Below are 23,243 nucleotides of genomic sequence, written 5' to 3' on the forward strand. Positions count from 1 at the left end.
ATTAATATAATTTAATTAATATAATTAATATAAATAATATAAATTAATATAAATTAAGCAGCCTTAAGAAAATGTATATAGGTTGTTCATGCTAATATTTATGTTTGACCAAAGAGCTTTAAATTATACATATCTTTTAATAAGCAAAACAGTGAAATCTTATCTTGACATTGGTTTACAGTGTGATACACTGATATGGGAAGAAGTACATATTTTTAAAAGCGTCATTAGTCTGCTTTTAGAATATATAAAGAGAAATTACTAAACCATAGTAATAACATCTTTACCACCATTAAATTTTATTCTATATTGACAATTTGAAGTACTAATGAATGGGGTAGGTAAATTTAATACAGAATACTACATTTAAGGAGTACTTCTAAAAAGCAATTTCACTGCAGTTATACTTTTCCTCTGGATTAGACTTTTGTCCCCATTTAGTATATGTTCCTCTCCAATTTCTGTGGCTTTCTGAAGCTAACAAATGGAACTCAGCTGGCCTGTATCTGGGAACAATGAGTGATGATTTGGATTCTTTCATATATTTAGAAAGAGACTGAGCACAGGAAAAATAGTCCTGTCCGGAAGTAGGCATGGTGTTCTCTCCAAACCAACAGCAGGAAAATGAGAAACCAGTTCTCAAAAGTTATTTTTCAAAGCAGTCTACTTAACAACTACAAAACTGATAGACTAGTGGTTGGATTATGTCATCAGGCCATATTTTAGAGCAATATTGTCACACAGAGGAATAATAAAGCGTGGTATTGTGGTATTTGTGTGCTCTGTATCTCCATGCAAATACAGCTATACCTCAGTGAATTATGTCATGACAAAGTCACTAAACATGGGAGATTCTATTGATAGGCTTTTAAAATATATTTTACAGTTCAATCGTTCATATTTTCAAAGAGCTAAACTGTGTAGAGTTATGACAGCATTGACCTTTTTATATAAAAATCCTTTAACCACAAAATTCTTTAATTTTTTTAACTGTTAATACTTTAGTATCGATTTTCCTTCCTTTGGTTTAAACTCAGAGATTCACTGAGAATTGATGTTTTCCAGCAAAATTAGTATTTTTTAGCTCTCAGACATACTGGATGGAAGATGCTACAGTCTAAAATTAGAAAATTTTTTCTCACTCACCTTTTCTCAGTATGATTATATGAAAAACCATAAAAGAAGAGAACTATAGGAAATTAAAATCTGTCCATTTCACATTTGACCCAACATAAACTGTTTTCATTTATATCTTCAGATATAAATGAACCTTGCCCATAAATATAAAATAAATCTTAAATCTTAGATCATGGGTCAATTTATAACAATTATTTTCCCAATATGAAAACAGAAGTATTCTGCTGAAATTTATAGCTGTATTTCTGTTTTTATTTATTAAACACAAACCAAAAGAAAAAAAAGATTGTCAATAATGCCACCACTCAACTGTAATGAGGAGTACATCTTCTCAGAATATCTTTGATAACTGTGTTTTCATTATTTTGTTTTGTTTTGTTTTGCTTTGTTTTCAGAAAGAGGGCCTATTAGAATTAAAAGACTCAAAGTTCTAGAATCAAACATACCTGCGTTCGAATTTTGACTTATTGTTTGACTTAGTCTCTTACTGTAGGCTTTAGTTTTCTCATTTTTAAAACTGATGAGTTGATTTTACTTCCTGAGGTTATTGTGAGAATTAAATCTCACCTTTACTTCATTGCTGGGTATACAGAAAACACTCATTAGAATGTTAGCTGTTAAATTTATTGAGTATATATTACCACAGCTGTTATATTTGCTTTAAATCCATGTATTATATTTAAAAGACATTTTGTAAAAACCGTCATTTTTGAATGCTATATGCAAATTTAGAATTACTAGAAACTAGAACCTCATGCATCTTGTCTTCATATTCATATTCTGTAAGCAGCATTAATGTACACCAAGACTTATAGTTTATATATATTCTAATTACTTTCTCTGCAGCCCCAAGTGCCCCTCCCCAGTCTGTCACTGTGCTGACAGTTGGAAGCCACAATAGCACAAGTATTAGTGTTTCCTGGGATCCTCCTCCTCCAGATCATCAGAATGGGATTATCCAAGAATACAAGGTAGGACCTGAGTAAAGAAGGAAAGTTGACAAAGATTCCTGAAGAAGTCTCAGTGTCACGTGGGTGAGGCACATCTCTAGTGTCCCTCTTATGGAGTTTGCGTATAAATTAATTTTTTTTATATCTTTGGGTGACAGGTAAAAAGAAACAAATGCATAGGGGATTAGAACCTAACTCCATGGTCACAGATAACACAAACTCAGTTGCACAAGAAAACCATAACGGTGGAGTATTTTTCGTTATTAAATTTCCATGTAACAGGTTTTATGGCAGTGTTTTCAAACTGTGTTCTCAGAAAAAGATGATCAGGGGTTTAGAGAGTTGGAGTGTGAATAGAAGAGCGGGCAGCACCAACTTCCATTCTAAGTTCTGCTTTTATAAATTTATTGAGATTTTGTAAAATATTCCACTTGAAAAAAAGGAACCATTGGAAAAACATGTTTTGAAAAAACTGACTTACAAAAAATGGTTGATTATCTCATTTTTCAATTGAACTTGTTACTATTTAGAAACAGTATATATTCGTTGTTTTATTCACTATCATTTGATGTTTAAGAAGCAAATGTCTAACTGAGAAATAAGATCTGATTAAGTGATCTAATTAGACCACATGTGAGAGTAAAAACCTCATTAAATCTTATAAAAATTTTAAAACTATGATTTTTTGCTGTTAATAAATATTTATAGAATTTTGACAATAACATGCTAGATCTATTAGAATAGAAAACTAGACATCCTACTTCTCCCCAGAAACTAATAGCTGATATGTGAAATTAAGCTGAATAATTTTACTCAAAACATTGCAGATTGAATTCGTTATTTCTAAGAAAAAATAATAAATTCAAAATATAATATTCTTAAGTGAATGGTTAACTTACTGAAGCAAATGAGCATAATGTGCATAAGCATTTAAAATAAATCCCATCACATTATAAAGATGCGTGCATAAGAAATATAAAAGTAAGTGCTTTTGCAATAGTTTAATTATGTAGATTCTAAAGTTTTACAAGTCTTAGAACACATTGTTTTAAGAACAAAGAATAATCTGCTGTGGTGTGTGTGTGTGTTAATAATGTTAGGCTTTTACCTTTGTAGCATTTGGGACTAAATATCTTAAACCTCCATTTACTTAAAAATTAAGTTTTTTGACAACATGATAATTTGTATTATAACTTATAAACTTTCCCATTCATGTGAGATTTTTCTCTTTTGGTAACAAAATATATATTTTGGTAAGGGCTTAATATTCCTCCATTAGTAACACAGGCATCCTAATGTAAATAAAAGTATACAATTTACAGGAATAATTTTAAAGAAAACATGTCAGGGACATACCTGTTTCAGAAACAAGCACTGTGTACATCTACTTTTGTGTCTACATGTAGATCATAAAATACTACATAATATGAATACAAATATGTATACATAAGTAAAATTCTTTTTATAACACATTTTATAGTAACAGATTTTCATATCCTGGAAGAAGCATGACAAAATTTGATTCTTACTTGAAGTAAAAGCCCAGATTTCCTCACAACAGTGTTTAAAGACTTTCTACCACTTTTTTCTCATTCATGTGTATGTGTGTATAGATATGTTTCGATCAATATTAAGATTTATTACAGTCAATGTAAATATTCATTTTAATTTCATTTTAGTCAATACCTATAACTTAAGTCAATTATTTGTATTAACTACTTCTGTGTAAATTTAATATTTTCTTAAATGAAGTATAAATTACATAGATGTACACCTATGTACTTTGAATGTTACAACTCATAATCGCCATATTTTTAATAGATTATATGCATAACAAATCTTGGTAAGTAAATTAAGATGAGGAATTTATGTGTTTTAATCCATGTGCTAATGCTGTTTTCAACCAAGGACCACTTCCCAAAGGTGTTAAGGGAATTATTGTGTTATGAGCATTCAATGTTGATTGTCAGATATGAAGGACATGTCATATCTAGCTTTCCTTATTTTTCTTCCTTTTATACACACACGCACACATATAAACAGTAAAGATTAGGCTTTAGAAAATATAATTTATAAATACCTCTATAAGGCTCAGAAATAGATTGGTCACTACTAAAAAAATATATTTACTCCATTGATCTAATTACCAGAAAAGATAATTTTATCTTCTTTTGTTATTCACTTTACATTTCTGTAGATCTGGTGTCTGGGGAATGAAACGCGATTTCATATCAACAAAACTGTGGATGCAGCCATTCGGTCTGTAATAATTAGTGGATTATTCCCAGGTGTTCAATACCGGGTAGAGGTTGCAGCTAGTACCAGTGCAGGGGTTGGAGTAAAAAGTGAACCACAACCAATAATAATTGGTAAGTACCATCTATATGGTCTGTGTTTCAGAATGAATCAACAGATAACAAGGTAGATTATTTTTTGCATTGACATTCTAACAGTGGATATGCAGTAATGAGTAATAGGGTGTAAACATCATATAGTCAAATGGGTTAGTTGTCTAGTTTCTTACGGAAATGTTTCTTACAGAAATGATTAACAATTATTCATGCTCTTAAAACTCCCAGAAACTTCTTAAAATTATAATTACTAAGAGTTTAGCTGCTGAAAGTTTGTTTGAAAATTATTTCTAATCAATGGTTTTATTAGTAATTTTGACACTATTGAAACATGATAGGACATTAGGCAATTACTGGAGGAAGAGCATGTTTCAAATCTATATGTTTTCTCTTGGCCAGAAAAATGTCAAAATTTAACCAGAAACAGGCCAAATGAAACTTTGTAATTCAAATATACTACCCCAAAGGAAAAAAATCCCTATTAAAATTTACTATCATCATTTCAGAAAATTGTTCCCTATCACCATGCATTATGTTTGCCCATTCTTGAAATATGTATAAATGGAATTATACAGAATACAATATTTTGTGTCTGGCTTCTTTCACTATACATAATGTTTTTGAAATACACCCATGTATATATTATGCAATTCATATATTTTGTTTCTGAGCACTGTTTGTGTGAATATGTTATATTTTGTTTCTCTGCTTTTCTCTTCATGGAATGAACATTCTTGTATAATTTTTTTTTGAGTACATATGTTTTTATTTCTTTTGGAGAACTATCCAAAAATGAAATTTCTGGGCGATAATGATGTACATTGAATTTATAAGAGATTTAAAAACAGTTTTTTTCAAATTATTGTATACTTTTATACTCTCACTAGCAAAGAATATGACTTCTCACATTTCAACGTTGTCACCAAAATTCGATGCCATCAGCCTGTAATTTTAGCCATTCTAATGAGTGTAAAAGAATACATTTCAGTTTCCTTTGATGTCTAATGATGTTGAGTAGGTTTTCATACGCTTTTTGGCCATTCACATATTTTTTTCTATAAAATTTCAAGTCTTCAATTTTTTAAAAGTGTGTTGTTTGTCTCCTGTGACTGATTAGGAGGAGTTACATATTCATTCAAGATACAAATTTTGTCATATGTTTGTGTTTCAAATAGTTCGCTCCTAGTCTATGACTTCTTTATTCATTTTCTTAATAGTATCTTTTGATGAACAAATGTTTTAAAATTTTGTACATTATAATTTATCAAATTTTTCTTTCATGTTTAGTGCTTTCTAAGAATTGTGCTCTACCTCGAGAATGAAGATATTTTCTTATATTTTCTTCTAGAAGCTTTATAATTTTAGCTTTTATGTTTAGGTCTATAATTCATCTTCAAGTAATTGCATGTGGTTTAAAGGTTGAAACACATTTACTTCCAAATATATATCAAATTGTGCAGACATCATTAATGGAAAAACTTTCCTTTCTCCGGTGAATAATTTATGTGGCTCCATTCCTGGATTCCCTATGTTGTTTCATTTGTTTATATGTCTATCCATGTGCCAAACCACTACTTTGGTTACTATAGCTCATGAAATCAGGTTAATGTGAATACTCCATTATTTTCTTCTGCAGAATTGTTTTGGCTATCCCAGATCTGCTTTTCTATATGCTTTTCAAATCATTTTGTCAGTTTCTAAAAAAAAAAAAAATATTTTGGAATTGTTGATTGAAAATGCAGTAAATTTATACATCAAATTGGAGAGACTAAACATTTTAATAGTGAGGCTTTCTGTCTAAAAACATGACGTACATCTCCATTATTACTTTTATTTTTTCTCAATAATATTTTGTAGTTTTCAGGGTATGCTCTTTCATATGTTGTGTTAAACTTTTTTCTGAGTATTTCATTTTTTACACTTTTTTCACGTTAATGTTAAATTTTTTCCTGAATATTTTATTTTTAAGTGGATTCATAAATTTTTTTAACTATTCTATTTAATTTTATATATTGCTCTCATCTTATGACCTTACTAATTTCACTCATTTATTGTAATAGTTATGAGATACTTTTTCTGGGTGCATTCAGATAATCATCTGTTTTCTCTCTCCTTGTTTGCATTAATATAGTAAATTCTATTGAATGATTTCAAAGGTAAATAATGTTTTCATTCCTGGAATAAATCCCATTTGGTCAGGACATATTATGGGTTTTACAGATATTAGTGGATCTGGTTTGATAACATTTGATAAAGAATTTTGTATTTATGTTCATGAAGAATATTGATTGACAGTTTCCTTTTTTTCTAATGTCTTTTGTCAGGTTTTGTAATCAGAGTGGCTAGCTTTGTAAAATAGATTGAGAAATATTCTTTTCTCCTCTATATTCTGTAAGAGTTTTTTCAGGTCTTATATTCTTCTTAAAATACATTTCTCATTATCTAAGTTGTTAAATTTATTAGCATATGATTATTTGCAATATCTACTTGTTTGTAATCTTAAATGTAATGTGTGCAAGATCTGTTATAATGGCACTTCTTTTATTCTTACATACCAAAGATTTATGTTATTTCTTTTTCTCTCTTCTTTTTCATGCCTCTACCCTTTCCCTCTTCCTTCTCTCTCCAATATTAATCAGTCTTGATAAGAAGTTATCAATTTTATTTATCTTTTCAAAGTAAAAAACTTTGGTGTTGTTAGTTTTATTTTATTTCTAATTAATCAGTTTCTGTTATTTTTTTCTTCTATTTACTTTTATGTTGCTTCTTAAGATAGAAATATATCTATAATTTGGACCTATCTCCTTTTAAATATGAACACTTAAAGTGATAAATTTTCTTTTAAGCATTTTTTTCAGCTAAATGTTATAACTTTAGATCTTTTATTATGCTATTTAATGACTTTTATTTAATAATTTTAACATAACTTTTAATGTGTTTTGTTTTTATATCATTATAAATACTTTCCACTTTCCCTAAAGATTTGGTTTTTTTGCAGAGGTTATTTAGAAGTATATTATTAAATTTCCTGATGTTTTGGGATTTTCCAGATAGCTTTTTGTTACTGACTTCTAATTTAAATGTACAGAGATCAGAGAATGTATTTTGTATGAATTTAGTCTTTTAAATATAGAGATTTATTTTAATATTCCAGCATTTGTTCTTAATGAACGTTTGTTGTGCATTTGAAAAGTATGTGAATTTTTCTGTTTTAGAGTAGAATGTTCTATAAATGTTAGGTCAAATTAGTTGGTAGTTTTATTAGTTTTATTAAGGCCCCTACTGATATTCTGTCTATTCTTTCAATTAATAAAAAATAGTTTGGAAAGGTATTATAATTACAAGTTTGTGCATTCCTCCTTTCTATCTATAAGTTTGTTTTTATTTTCTTTATTTTGCTACTCTTCTTTATATGAGTACATTTTAGGATTGACATAAGTTCTTAACTGAACTTATCTTTATAATTAGGAAATGCCTTACCTAATTTCCTAGTAAAATTCTCCAGCAAAATTTTTGTCCTAAGATTTGCTTTATCTGATATTAGTATAACCATATTGTCTTATAACTTGGTTTGTGCTTTTTCTATCTTTTTCTTTTAACTCTTGTCTATATTTGATGTATACTTCTATTTTTTAACTATATATTGTTCGGTCTTGCTTTTTTATCCTATATGACAATTTTTTCCCTTTAATTGCAGTATTAGGACTATTATCCTTAATACAATTCACTTGATGGGTTTGGGCTTAAAATTAGTATCTTGCTAATTATTTTTATCTAACTTTGTTCCTATTTTCCTATTTCCTGAATTCTTTCAGATAAATTTAAAAACTTTCTGTATTATATTTTACATTCATGATTAGATTGTTATGATTAGATTGTTAAGTACATTTTTTTTTGTAATGGTTACTCTAGAATTTGCCTATAATAAAAAGATCTTAGAAAATATAATTACATTTTCCTTCCTCTCAATCTTCCTACTACTGTTATATTTCTTTTACTTCTATACATGTAATAAATGCCACAAATTAAATACACAAACTAAAGTATTATTATTGGTTTTGCTTTAAATTGTCTCCAGATAAAAAGCTATGAAAATTGTAGCATTCCCCTTGTTTTTTCCCTTTCTCATAATCCTGCTCTTTTGTTTCACATATTTTACCTAGTTTTCTACTTGTTTATGGTGAGATTGTATGTCCTACACTTGTTATTTTTTCATGGGCAGAAGAGGAAATATCAAGTGAATTATTCATTTCATATGATACAATTTTCTTTCCAGAATTTCTATTTATCTTTTACATTTTACATTTTCCTCTAAAATTTTTAATATAGTCAATTATTTTGACTATTAATTATAATTCATGAACATATTATAATAGCTGTTTTAAAGTCCTTTTTTCCTAATATCACCATCTGTGTCATCTAATAGTCTATTTCTATTGATTACTTTTTCTCTCGACCTTGTATCATATTTTCTTAGTATTTCATTGTTGTTCATTTTCCAGACCAAGTAAATTTTTTTTAATGTATACTGAACACTGCAGATGACATACTATAAAATTTTGTGAACTTCTGAAGAGTGTTGAATTTGTTCTAGAGACAGTTTCATTATTGACTAATCATCTTGATCTTATGCTGGCTTATCTTTTCTTTTGTTAATATGGAGCTATTTATTTTTTGACTTCATTCTTAGCACAAATTTTCAGTTTGATATTTACTTCTAATGCACAGCCCTCTTGAGATTTCAGTGAAAAGCCTAATATGTTTATCTAGCTCCCTTAACTTGTTGAAAATTAAACTTCAAACACAATCTTGCTGTAGTAGGCAACAGCTGAAAAAGGCTATTCAGACTTTCAATCTTCTAGATTTTGTTTTTTACCAGATCCTTGGAATCATCCTGCATGCACAGTTTAGAGTTTATGCTAAGATTATTGGAGGTGGGGAGTGTGAGTTTTATACAGGTAAAGGAATATCACTCTCCTGTGGCCCCCTCTTTCACATGGTTCCTTCTTTAATTTTCAGTCACTCCGACAACTCTGAACCCTATCCTCTGACTTATCACATCGATAAGATTGAGGTTTTCAGCTTGGATTCTAGCTGCCTATCACTGCATGGATTGAAATCTCTAAGGGAGAAAAAGAGCCTCACATGGCAGTCTTCCCCTATTGTTTTCTTCTTTCAAGAGGCAAAATCTTTAGTTCTCCCTACTTTATTTGTTTGTCAACGTCTTTAACTTTTTAAAAATATTATTCTTAGAATTTATATGTTTTAAAAACGCTTATTGAGTTTGATACAAATGAACATGCCATTTTTTGAATTTATGTATTTTAAAAACACTTACTGAGTTTGATACAAATGAATATGCCATTTGTTGTTTTCTGTTCATTTTTTGAAATGATGTATACAAAACATACTGCCACTTTTTGAAACTTTGTTTCCAATTAAAAATATAATGTATGAAAAGATTTAATATTCAGTCATAATGGTAATTTTTTAAAATTCTCCAAGTTTTCTTTCTTTTATATATTAAAAGCATTAAAGAGAAAAAGTTAGAGCATTAACTTTCCTCTAAATTGCCTTTCCCTTCTTAATTAGTCATACAGACCGAATTAATTTCTTAACCTCAGGGAAACCTATAATCTTGCCCTTTTGAGAGTTTCTAAAATAAATTGGAATAAGAAAGAAATACAGGTACACCCAAAAGGATTTAACTAACATATATGTATGTGTGTGTGTATATTATTTATAATATTTAGGAATAAGCCATTCACTTTTAATTTAAAAAAACTATATATGAAACATGTTTAAAAGGCATAGTTTTCTATAAGAGCTCTTGGATAAGTAAAGTTTTGTTTTTCACTATCTCTCTAGCACATATATAAAATAGATTGATCAAATATATATTTTTAATTCAAAGCTAAGTAAGACCGCTAAATATTTATATTCTCCTTTCATATTGTTTATACTATTGAATAATACATATAATTCTCAAGCATAGGAAAGTTTCATTGTTATTATTGTTGTTCTGTAGTGACTACCTATTTGTTTCATCATATTTTAGGTATTTATTACACTGAGAGGCAAGTAAATAATTGCAGGAGTACCATTTCACCAAGCTCATGTCATAACAGTTAAAAACTAAACAATTGTGTAGTAACAAAAGATAAAGAAATTTATATTATTTTAAATCAAATAGAAAATTTTGCTTAACTCTTGTGTTCTTTTAAAAAGACTGTTTTCAAATGAATAAGAGTAGTATTTAATTTATAGTTTAGTGTATCATACAACTTTTTTCAACTCTTTTAATGAAATAAAAAATAATCTAATAAATTATATTCTTATCTCCTATTCAAGTGGTTAGAATATGCAATAACCAAGTTGTAAACAGAAGATAGAATATTGTACCACTTGAAATACACACACACAAACACACACACACACACACAAGCATGGTTCAACCAGGAAAAGGCTATTTGTCCTCAAGAGATTTATTACTTTTTAATATCTACTATTGTACTAAAGGAACCCTTAATTGTTTCTTTAATTACCCCTGCATATCTACCTTAAGATCTTGTCTGATAACCTTATCTACACAACTGTTATTCCTTAGTTAAAAAGTGATTTAGTGATGCCTTACGTCCTTTTCTGTTTCAATTTATGTTTTCCCTATTGTCTATTCAGTACTGGAAACAGCACTTGAAGTGACTCAAGCTCTATCTAATTTCCCCTTTGCTTTAATTAAATCATGTATTGGCATTTGATGTAATTTACAGCTGATAATTTTAAATTTGTCTTATGCCAGACTATGTACTGTTTCATCTATTCTTTCTCTGTTTAGATTTCATTCCAGAAAGTTCCATTAAGAGACCATTAGTTAGACCATTAATAAACAGCCTTACATGGACTTAAAAGTAATATTGTTCTTTTGTCTGTAGTTTCCACTGGTAAGACGACTTATACATCAAGGTATCTGTAGTTCTGCTGGTTACATTTACAGACACACAAATGCAACCAAATGCATTTACATATATAAACATCACACAGAATGTCATTATAACAAATTTACATTGACAAATTTGTTTAGTACTCTTGCTAAATAATATAGCTATTGTTTCTTTAATCATTTGGCCATTTCACACTTACCTTATATAATTGATAATAATATGTGAAACAGCTGCAAACTTTCACAATAATAGGTACAATTGAATCTGGTGCGTCTAATTAATTTCTATTCCAACAAATTAGTTTTGTTCTTCATTACTCTCCAATGGGAGGAAAACATTATATTTCATTATATTTTTGTCTGCAAGAACAATGCAGCATTACAGGTCACACGCATTCCTTGTCTATTCTCTAATTAATCCAACCAACAACATTGTTTCAAAAATACCAGCGGCATAAAAAATAGTAATATGCCTTGGGTAATATAAATATTGCACTATATTAAATATTACATTTTATGGACCTTTTACAAAAATGAAAGAGAAATTTTCTCATATTGAAAATATGAGCTTATTTTAATTACATTTTCTCTATGTTTATATAATAATAATCAAGGGCAGATAGATTGAGAATATGAGCCATGTTTACTCCATAAGTTAATTTAGGTTTTAAATCTAGAATTTAACACAAAGGACACTTCAGAAATAAAATATAAGTATGTATGAGAAAATACTAGCAGTTATAATAAATAAGCTTGGATTCAGATTGAATTAATAAAATAAAAGGTTTTTTTTTTTCTTTCTTATTTATAACCCAGTTATAATAAGGGTTAACAGAATGGAGAATAGTGTTTCTACTCCTTACAGTTATTTAGGTAACTTTGATACTTTCAATCAATGGCTCTAACATCTATTAAGGGTTCAGCATCCTCCAAGTTCTGGCACAGCAGTATATGGATCATATCTGGAAGGAGTACACATCACTTGTGACTATGCATCATTGGTCAATACCCAATCACTTTGTTGCACTCAACTATAAGTGAGTCTGGGAAACATAAGCTAATTTTCTGCCCTGGAAAAAAAGAGAAAGTGTGGTAAACAAGTAACTTATGGTTTGCAGGACTTTCACATCTAGACAATTCACAACTTACACCCCTGAAGTTATCTGAGCATCTCTTAAAGTAACCCTTAGCCTTAAATTGACCATAATTTTGAGTCACAAGTTACTATGTTCCTATTAACTTCTTTGCATACATCATCTCAAACGATCCTCTCAAATATATGAAATATACAATACTATTGATAATTAAGAGAAACAGGTACTCAAAAAGATTAATTGCCTTATGTAAGCTTTTTGTTTACTTAGCTAGCAAGTGGCAAAAATAGTATTAAAATGTGAAACTTCAAAGTCCATGCTCTTTCTAATACATTTCAGTGCCATAATCATTAAAATAATTAAAATCACATATTCTTTTAATGAAATATACTGAGATTTGCTATTTATATTTTGATTACAATTTATTTTTAAATAGTCTTAAATCAGTCATCACTGAGATATAATTTTGACATCAAATGTCATTTAATTCTTAGTTTCTAAATTTATTAATCTGTTAAATAAGCACTTAAATCATTGCTCTTCAGTGATATTATGATTCCAAAAGTTTTAAGACTATTTAAAAATGTGGATTAAGACTTTCCTAATTATCCCCGAGATGTCAAAATTATCAAAAATATGACTACTTCTGAATAATCTTAGTCCTGGCTTAAATGTTTGTTTTAATTATTTAGACCTTAGAATTAATTTTAAAGTTGTCTTTTGAATTCAACTTTCAAGTGGATGTTCAAATTAATTTCAAATACTTTAAGAGAACATATGAATTTTATCTTTCCATGACATTTTAATGACAGATAGTAATTTTTATGAAGGATATTTTCATAATTTCATTGTCTTATACAGCACTTTTAGCACATTCCAGAAAATTCAAAACATGATTGATCAAAATAACTTTCTTGCCACAATAGTAAGGACAGTATCAAGCTACATAAATTTTTGAATTATGAACATTTGAATTCGGGCAGTGCTATAGAAAAAACAATTTGCAAATACCTTGAGATGAATGTTGCAGTTGCTTTTTTTTTCTTTTAACAAGACTGTATTAAAACATTCTTTACCTAACTGGAGAAAAAAAATTGCTGTTATTTTAATCCCTAGCATTTGTTTTATTAATCACTTATAAGTCAATAAATCAAGAAGCAGTTCTGAATTTATAACATAAATCATAACATAAGGATGCAATGTTCTTAACCATGTTTCAAACTCATAATTTCATTCTTCTGAAACTTATAAAATATGTTCATCAATAATTGTGATAACCTCAGGACAAATAATTACCTGTTTTCAAAGGAATTTTCTAATTTTCTATGACTTTGTTGTACCATGTATGTATTGCTGTGTTTATTTTTGTATTACTGTTTACTAAAACTATTGTTTCTTCTATAGGGGGACGTAATGAAGTTGTCATCACTGAAAACAATAACAGCATAACTGAGCAAATCACTGATGTTGTGAAGCAACCAGCCTTTATAGCTGGTATTGGTGGTGCCTGCTGGGTAATTTTGATGGGTTTTAGCATATGGTTGTATTGGCGAAGAAAGAAGAGAAAGGGACTCAGTAATTATGCTGGTAAGAAACTATTTCCAGCTCAGAAAACCTCTTATCTTTAGGAGTTTGATGAAATGAGAGAAGGAATGAAATGGAATAACAAGAGAGAGAAGGAATGATTTTTCTTTGACTTCTTTTAAATATCTATTGTGTAGAATACAATTATAAATGACATGTTTTAATGTATTGCTCTTCACAATGTCATATTATGACCGTAAGGCAATCTTTTTGCTCATATCTCCAATGAAGCGTAACAAGAGTGCATATTGATACTTAACCATTTTTCTCAACTAGTTTTTCAAAACACAGAAACACACACACACACATACCTGCACACAGACTTTGCATGCTATGAAGCTATTGTTTGAGAAGTGAATTTAGACAAGAGCTTTACTAAAATGCTCAGAAAAAAAAAAGGGAAAGATATGAACTATAGCATTTAGTATTTCAAAATGCAGATTACAATAGGAAATGTTCCAGATTGAAATAAAAACAAGCAAAAAAACTCACACAAATTAATAAAACCGATGAGACATAAATTAAGGATTTATTAGTCACTTAAATAAGATGTCTATTTCAAGGTGACCAATCAGAATTTTAGAAGGAAGAAAAAGGAGAAGGAAAAGAAACAGCAGAAGAAAGAGAAAGCCCTAGATGTTCAACCTATTGGGGGGGAAAAAAAAAAAAAGTTTTCTTCTTAGAATTCAAAATAGGATTATAAGTATGTAAAAAATTGTGGTCTTTAAAAATTTCCAAGGGTGAGAGGGAGGGAGGGAGAGAGAGAAAAGAGAGAGAGAGAGAGAGAGAGAGAGAGAGAGAGAGAGAGATTATCAAGTCAGTAATTGAAAGAATGAACTAAATACTGAAGCTATATTTAATAACAATTTTAATCAAAATTCATTTAAAAATTTTCTCTAACAATGATCATAAAAGAAACTCTCATAATATTTCACACTTTTTAGAATTTATAAGGGAACAATATTAATTTAACATCATCCTACAAGTACTTTAGCATTTTTTGAGACAATCTTCTATAGCCTTGATGAGAAGCATAAATATCTTAATAACTGATTTTGAGAGACATTTCACTGCTTATTAAGCTTATAAGCTGCTATAGCTTTTAGGCTTCTAAACAGCTGAGAGTATTTAAATAGTGCAAAATGGAAGAAGTAGTATCCACTTGGTTGGCTGGCTTGTTATTTGACAAAATTTAAATATAATCATGTGATTGATTATAACATTGTGGCCCATGTTTGTAACTTATAAAATAAAGTTTAATAGTTACTGGTCAGAATAAATTCCCAAGGCTAGAGAAAGTAGTATAGTATATCCATTGAAAGAGGGCTTTCATGCTGTGTGATCTACTGTCATCTTGTTCTCATTTTTCATTGGTTCCTGATTCATTCTTCCTTATTCTTTGTCATTCTATGCTGTATCACTACACTAGTGAGAGATTCTTCCAAGAAAGGGATGCTGGGCAATAACTGCTGAGTGATAGAGCCTTGAACATTAATGATGTTTTAATTTACTTTCTTGATTTATAGTCCAGTCCTCTGCCTTCATTCCTTGAAGGTACTGTCCATCAGCCCATCTGTTTAATCAATTACTATGGTACACTTCACTATCGTGACGCACTCATATAAGTCAGATAAAACATAAGGAAGAATTGATTTAATTCAAGGACCATTTTGTGTTTGTCTCTTTGTTTGACTTTGGTGAAAATATTAAAATATTGACTATACTAGTCACTTCAGTGGAAAGTTCTAAGATATACACATTTGGAGTGTAGCATCTTTTGCCTTCATGCTTCTTCATTCACCCATTCCTTATGAATAACCTAGCTTTTATAATTAGTAGTTTCGTGCTTATAGTAAAATTATATCAGACAAGCTTTTTTCCTTTTTTCTATTTTTAACAGTTCTTTGCAAAACCTATTGATTTAATTTGAAGATTTCTGTTGGTCTTTGAGCTTGGCAAGAATAGTACATTTCCTATTATCATTTCTCATGGTAATTGATATCCATCTGCTTGTAGAAGAACTGCTAACTCAGAAGGTGCTATGCCCTTCAAACATTTTGGAATAAGGCCAAGCCAGAGAGCAGCCTTTCAAAACCTTTATACTTAATTGATAGATGGCTGACTCTCAGAATGGATTCACTTTCAACGAGTAATTTGCCTTCCAGCAACTGCTGTTCCTTTCTTCTAGGTGAGAAGCAAATGAAAATTGAAACCACAGGTACCTAGCATTGCCTATCTGACTTGGTCATACTTTCTACACATTTTCCTCCATAAATATCCTATCCTCCACCTGTTAAAATTTTCATATTCTTGTTCCTATACAACTTAGAGAAGAAGGAAATTTTAAATAGGAATGATTAATGAAGTATGTATTATAGGTTTAAATTTCTGATATTTCCTTCATGAGCTAATCACCCATTTTAAGAGCACAGAGATTTTGTATAGGGTTATTTTTCTCTGAAGTGTGTTATAAAAGTTATAGAAAATATATACTATTTGTACTGGTTCTATTTATATTTTGGTTTTCATAAAATTTTTTCTGGGAATCACAAATTTCACAAGTAAAAAAACAATGTAATTTTACTGTCAGGATAAGTCTAACATTTCTACTCTTTCACTACATAGTAATGTCTATGTAGTCTCAACATTTTATTGTTAATTCATGACAGCAAATTTTTTTCCCCGCAAATAAACAAAAAGCCTCCTTTGGGATAAGTATTTAAATTAATTTATAACATAAGATACTTTATTTATCTCAAACCCCAACTATGATGTTGGATTATACATAAATATGTGATATAAGTTACATATGTTAAGAGACATGCATTTTAATAAAGCTAGACTGACCCTAAGTAGAATTGTAAAGCAGGTAGAATTTGGTCTCAGCATTCCCTTTTTCTTATTTAATTTCAAGTCTCTTCTTAACCACTAGAAGTAGAACAAGGAAGATTTTAATTAGTGGGGAGATATATGAATACCTTTCAGACTAGAAATTCTCTCATCAGGTTGCTTTCCATTCACCCTATGAAGGCAAAAACTGATTTTTATTTCAGTTAGTCTTTGATTATTCAAAATGTGAAAAAAATATTTTTGAATGCTTGGAAGGAGGGGAAAAAATCCTGCTATTCTGTATTGCTATTTTTCTTATATGCTAGAGATTTAACATTTATCATGGAACACTACTACATTAGCACTTTATATTGTAAAAGCAACTATCAAGAATCAAATGCAAACTTATACATTTCAATAATCTGAGAGGAAAATTTGGCTGAATTTGTTTTGCTTTTTTACATAGCAGAAATTAGGGATTCCCCCAGGGCAACATTACACACTATCTTCCTATTCATTTTTTTTCCCTGTGTATCCTTTATTTAAATTCTTCAGACACAAACATGCACCACAGATTTCCCTGTGGAATAGAGAAGGGCAGCTAGAACAACAAAAAAAGGTATCCTCATATCTAATATTCTACATGAAATCACTTTATATTTTTTCTTTATTTTTGTTTATTTTATGTTTATCTTTTTAGTTTATTTTTTTATGGCGACATTGGTTAACAAAATTGAATGTTTCAGCTGTACACTTTAACAGTAAGGCATATATATATATATTTACACTGTGTGTTACCTCCTATAGTTCGATTTCTAGAACAACATGCAACGTTATTTATTTAATCTTCACTGAGCACTAAAGTCTACTCGTCACTGCATGTGACATTCTTGACTGCTAGAAGAATTCACCACCTAAGTTGTTATAGGGTGAAATAAAATCATTAAGAGATTTGGGCAGAAAAAACTTGAAAATATTAGGTGAGTTTTGAATCTAGAGTAAATATTTGATCATATGTATAACATTTTTTTGAGAATAGAAGAGTGAATAACAAATTTTAATAAAAGCCATGTAGCTTTTTATATAGCTATATAGATAATTATATAAAAAGTATTATACATTCGTATATATTTTATATAGCTACATATGTAATTATATTCATATGTATTTTATATAGCTACATATATAATTATATAAAAAGTATTATATATTCATATATATATATACATTCAGATATATTCTCTCTATATATCATATATACATATTATAATTCACATGAAGACTACATGACCCTTTTCAAATTTATGTTGTTCTCTTTTAAGGCATCAACTTTTTAATGAAAGTAAATATATTTTTACTTTTAATTGGTGAATTTTATTTTTTGACTATTACCTCTGAGTATAACAGATTTTATGAAGCAATGAATATAAACAATTTAGTGAGTAAACAAATTATGAAATGCTAAACACTTCAAGCTAGCTTTTAAAACCATTAATGAAATATAAATTATTTGACAAAACTATCCAAGGACAGCTAAAAGATTTGATGGAATTTTTATACTCTGATTATCTGAGCTGAGTTAATGCTTATTAAAAGAGGATTAATCTACACTCATTTTTGAGAAATAGCTTATCAAGAAAAAGAATGAGGCTTGGCTGGCAACATTAAAGTTTCCAATTGGAGTAGGGAAAATGTGGCTCACTAGAGATAGGCACTCTAAAAGCATTCTTACCTCAAAATGTCAATTTACCACATAGTTATGTTTTCCTTCCCCTTCACTTCTAGCAGGCATGAGATTAGGATTAATCCTGTCAGATAATAGTAGAGGTACTTTGTATATGAGGTAAACTTGCAAAATCTTTTTACCATATATCCTTTATAGATATTCCAATAAATTCAAAATATTTAATGCAATTCTAAAACATTTAAGACTGATGTCTGTAGAACCTTTTGGAAACAAGCATTATTCAGTTAGTTTTAGCTAAAATCTTCCAGACATGAGTCTGAAAGTTCTTAATTTTAGATGCTAGCAGAAACTCATGATAAAGATGCACATTTATTTCAAATTTATCTCTTTTAAACACAAAATTACTACACTGTATCAAAATCATGACTTAGAGCAAAATTGTCCAGCCACCCATACTCTCCTCACCCTCTTTACTTTTAGCTTCAAGGTAGTTCGACATCTCTTTGAAATGATAGCTACTTCGAACAGTTTTCAATATGCTATAACATTTATTTTTGTTTCTTTCTCTCTGTACAAAAAGTGCTAATCAAAACACTGAATATCACTTTAATTTTTGGAGTTCTAATTGTTCATACTTATTTCTAGTCTGCTTTTAATCTCATGGTCTAACAGAACTCAGTTACTGAACAAATCTAAAAGTTTTAGAGCATGGAGTAAAAAGGAAACCTAAAAATGTGTCCTCTTTTATTCCTCTTGCTTAAAAAAGACAACTGAGCAATCTTATTAACATAAGGATCTTTTTCTTTTTCTGATAGAAACATGAAATGAAAGATTCTCTTGTATGCTAACTCGTGTTTATGGGTCACTGTAAGTCATATATTTGCACAATGTACTGTTTTGACCTTCGTATAGCTGGTATGCAGAGATACATTTTATAAAGAATTTATCATTAATTAATATGTAAAAGTTAAATGTAACTCAATTTTTGTGCCTCTGCTTCAGTTGTCTTTCTTTCTCTAATATCATTCATTGCTTTGGCAGTAACAGAAACTTTAAGTGAGCAAAAAGAACATCTAAATTAGGACGAAATATCTAGCTTCTCCCTATATTCTCCTAAGAGCAAATTTTAAGATGTAGTCCATCAGTGCCTGCTTATTTGCATATTTGAAATGATATTCACAACATTATCTTAGCTCTCTTTTAGCGGAGTGATACAATCACTTGATAGTCCATTAAAAACCATGTAACTAGAAACTCACATCAGATGGAAAGCTAATTAGCTGTACTGTTTTGTGGTGTTTTATTCCCCTAATCAAGCTTTTATTTAATACCTCCCATGCTCATTTTTTTTTATTAATTGTTTTAGATTAATTATCTCTTTGTTGTTAAAAGCAGTTATTCAAGGGACCCAATGTGGTTTGGACACATTGCTGATTTCTGATTCCCAGCACTTCAGTAAACTGTCAGAAAACAGAGTAGCAATTAGTATTATTTGATTTTTTCCGAGTTGTTGTTCGTAGCCTATCCTGGGCAGATGCGAAGGTTATGTCAGAATTGTTTTATAATGTATTTGAGATGTTACCTAAAAAATTATAAAGGCAGTATACTTTGTGTGCCAGCAAGATATTTCTAAAAACATTGCATTGTGAGGTGGTACCTCATGAGGGTGTTAATAGACCCATTGGATTATGATGATCATATCGCCTAATCTTAGAGAACGAAGAGCTGCTATTGGAAACTTACCAGATTTAAAGAATGATCATATTTTGTAGTGTAAATTTAAGGAACAGATGAACTATGGAGAGGTTATTCAAATTAAAAAGTATTTACTAGTTGAGAACCATATGATTTCACTCATAAATGGGATATAAGACTAAAAGCAACAAATGAATACAAACAAACGAAAACTTATAGACACAATAGTTTAATGGTTACCAGAAGAAAAGGGGATAGTAAGGATAAAGGGGGTCAAATATATGGTGATGGAAGATTTGACTTTGGGTGGTGAACACATAATGCAATAAACAGATGCTGTATTATTGAATTGTATACTTGAAACCTACAGAATTTTATTCATAAATATCACCTTAATAATTTTAATAAAAAATAAACAAGACAAAGTTATTTATTACGTGTATATTTTAAGTAATACTAGATCCTCAGTTTATTTAAACTAGGAACTAATTCATAAAATTTGTATTACTTTTATCTTTACTCACTAAGTAAAAAAATATCATGGTAAATAAAATTAATACCTTCTAAAAAGAGATACATTGAGTTTATATCTCTAAATTTTTTTCCCTTCATCTCCAATGATTGGTTTAGCTGATCTATACTAATTTTGGACAGAACTACAATTTTACAGTTCATAAACTTCTAAATGCCAATTTTTTTGCATAATTTTTCAGCTAAATCATTTAGTAGCAAAATTTAATCCAAACTAAGGTGAAATTATTTTTAGACTTTATTTCACTAATAATGAATATTCATATTCACTCAAAAATATTTTAAAATGTTGAATATAGCTTGCATTATATTACCTTTCTCAGACATGATACATTTTAATTTTCAAATATATTTGGTTGCAAAGGTTTTGGATTAAGTGATGATGGACGTGAACTAATATTTAAATTTTTTGGTTAAACTTTGAAATCCACTTCCATGTTGTTAGTTTTGCGGAATGGAATCTGGTGACCAGAGGGAGTGGATTCTCTAGCTGTGGCTCTACTGGATGTTTTTTGGTGTTGCTATAAGTTCCACAGTTTTATAAAGGACTTGAGTTTTGCAATGATTAATTACAATTGGAATCTGTTTACTATCCATTATTTGAAAATTTATTTTTGTTAGGGTTGACTAATGAAACAAAGCACTATTGATTACTATTTATGTTTATTGTAATTATAGTTGTTCAACTCACAGTGCTTATCGGTGCCCTTAAAAGGATCTGTGATGTTGAGGAATGTGTCATCAGCCAATATCTGTTTTGCTTGTGTCATTGGAAGGATGATATTACCTGTTTGAACTATTTTGTTTCAATTCGTGTTATACGAATTTTACATATTCCTTCTAATTAGGACACCCGTATATAAAGATTAAAAGTCATGATTTCATAATTTGCTATTAATACTTGTCAATTTTCCAATGTCACTGTATATACCAATTGTAACATTTGTAACATTTGATGCACAAATGAAAATTGACCCTTTAACTTAACCTTACCTTTGGTTTGAAGAATTTTAAAATGTCTTATTAAAGTTGGAGCAAAAGATGGCTTTGCTCTGGGCCAAATCAGTCTTTTTACTCTCTGTACAATTATGGTTAATTATAGTTTGTTAAAATTCCCAGAGGCCTCAGTTCTAAATTAAGGGCCAATATGTAGTTGTTATTAATTGTAATTAATATTGACTAGTTGTGTGTGTATGTGTCTTTTTTTTTTTTTTTTTTGCAGTTACATTTCAAAGAGGAGATGGAGGACTAATGAGCAATGGAAGGTATGCTAAGCAGATTCTTTTATATTACTATTATTATTATTTTTAATCAAGCCTGGGGAAACTCTATAGTAAGAGCCTTTTATTGTAATAAACAATCACTTATAAGTCTGAGAATTCTAGCAGGAATTAAATGGCTTACCATAGGTTTAATGATCTATCTGTCGTGCACTTTAGAGAAATCAAGTCCAGATGTTTCATATCTCCCAGATGCCCCTGAAGAAATGAGTAGTAAATATCACAAGGAATGTGTTCATTTGTTAGCAGGATGTTTATTGCATTAATTAGACATTAGCAAATGAAGTTGCTATTGTTTAAGACTCCTTATTGGCTCTCACTAAATTGCTGTGAGTGAACAATTACACATAATCGATCACAAAGTAAATGATTCATGGATGATGAATAAGCTGTAGATTGATAGGACTGGATTCCACAACTTTAGATACTCAATTGAAATTGATAAAAGCTGATAACAAACCCATATATCCTCATCTATTTTCTTTTTGCCAATATGGGGATTGTAATTAGGTTCTGCTAATAACTTCCAATCTCCCATTGAATCAATATTTTAGCAAAAAGGAGATTAAGTCTAATGAGAACTAGTAAATGTAGCAAGAAAGCATTTGGATCTTCTTATTGCAGTTTCCATAGAAACATATGTTTCTCTTAGGGGTTATACCAGAAAGGGTCTATTTAAAAAAATAAAAAAAAGTGCAATGATTATAGATGTTGCTATTTCTTTGTAAACATGTTGATAACCTGTAAAGAATTCAGAATCCTCGTCTTTAATATTAAAGATGTAAATTCTTTTAACTGTGATGTGAAGAAAGTTTTCTTCGTGGACTCTATACATATGCTGGATGTGAAGAAAGTTTTCTTCATAGACTCTATACATATGCTGGATCAGATCACAGTGGACCTTAAAAAAATTTAATACACCTCTAATATTTTGCAATCTAGAGAACTTGAAAATGTTTTCTATTGATGAAACAATATAAATACTGTTCATTAATTTTGCTCAAGTTCCTTGCTCTAAATCAAACACGAAGGCTCATAGCAGGGCTTACAACCTACAGGGGACAGTTAAATATGGGGGTTGCAGGAAGCGAGGAAGCATAGCCCAAAGTCCTGGAAATGGCTGATACTGAGCAGTCACTATGAGCAATTGTTCCCTTGAGGTACC

General features: G+C 29.6%; 1 protein-coding gene across 4 annotated transcripts in view; it reads left to right on the forward strand.

Moving 5' to 3' along the window:
* Window positions 1-23,243, forward strand: part of ROBO2 (roundabout guidance receptor 2) — a 552,049-nt gene that overhangs the window by 477,697 nt on the left and 51,109 nt on the right. For all 4 annotated transcript variants that reach the window (XM_015600164.2, XM_015600165.2, XM_025042507.1 and 1 more), the window contains exons 16-19: window positions 1,984-2,108; window positions 4,285-4,456; window positions 13,877-14,059; window positions 22,021-22,063. In XM_015600164.2, the coding sequence (XP_015455650.1) occupies window positions 1,984-2,108; window positions 4,285-4,456; window positions 13,877-14,059; window positions 22,021-22,063 (523 nt within the window). The remainder of the gene's footprint in view (window positions 1-1,983; window positions 2,109-4,284; window positions 4,457-13,876; window positions 14,060-22,020; window positions 22,064-23,243) is intronic.

This window comes from Pteropus alecto, unplaced genomic scaffold (assembly GCF_000325575.1).
Source record: "Pteropus alecto unplaced genomic scaffold, ASM32557v1 scaffold239, whole genome shotgun sequence".
In the NCBI taxonomy this organism is placed as follows: Eukaryota; Metazoa; Chordata; class Mammalia; order Chiroptera; family Pteropodidae; genus Pteropus; species Pteropus alecto.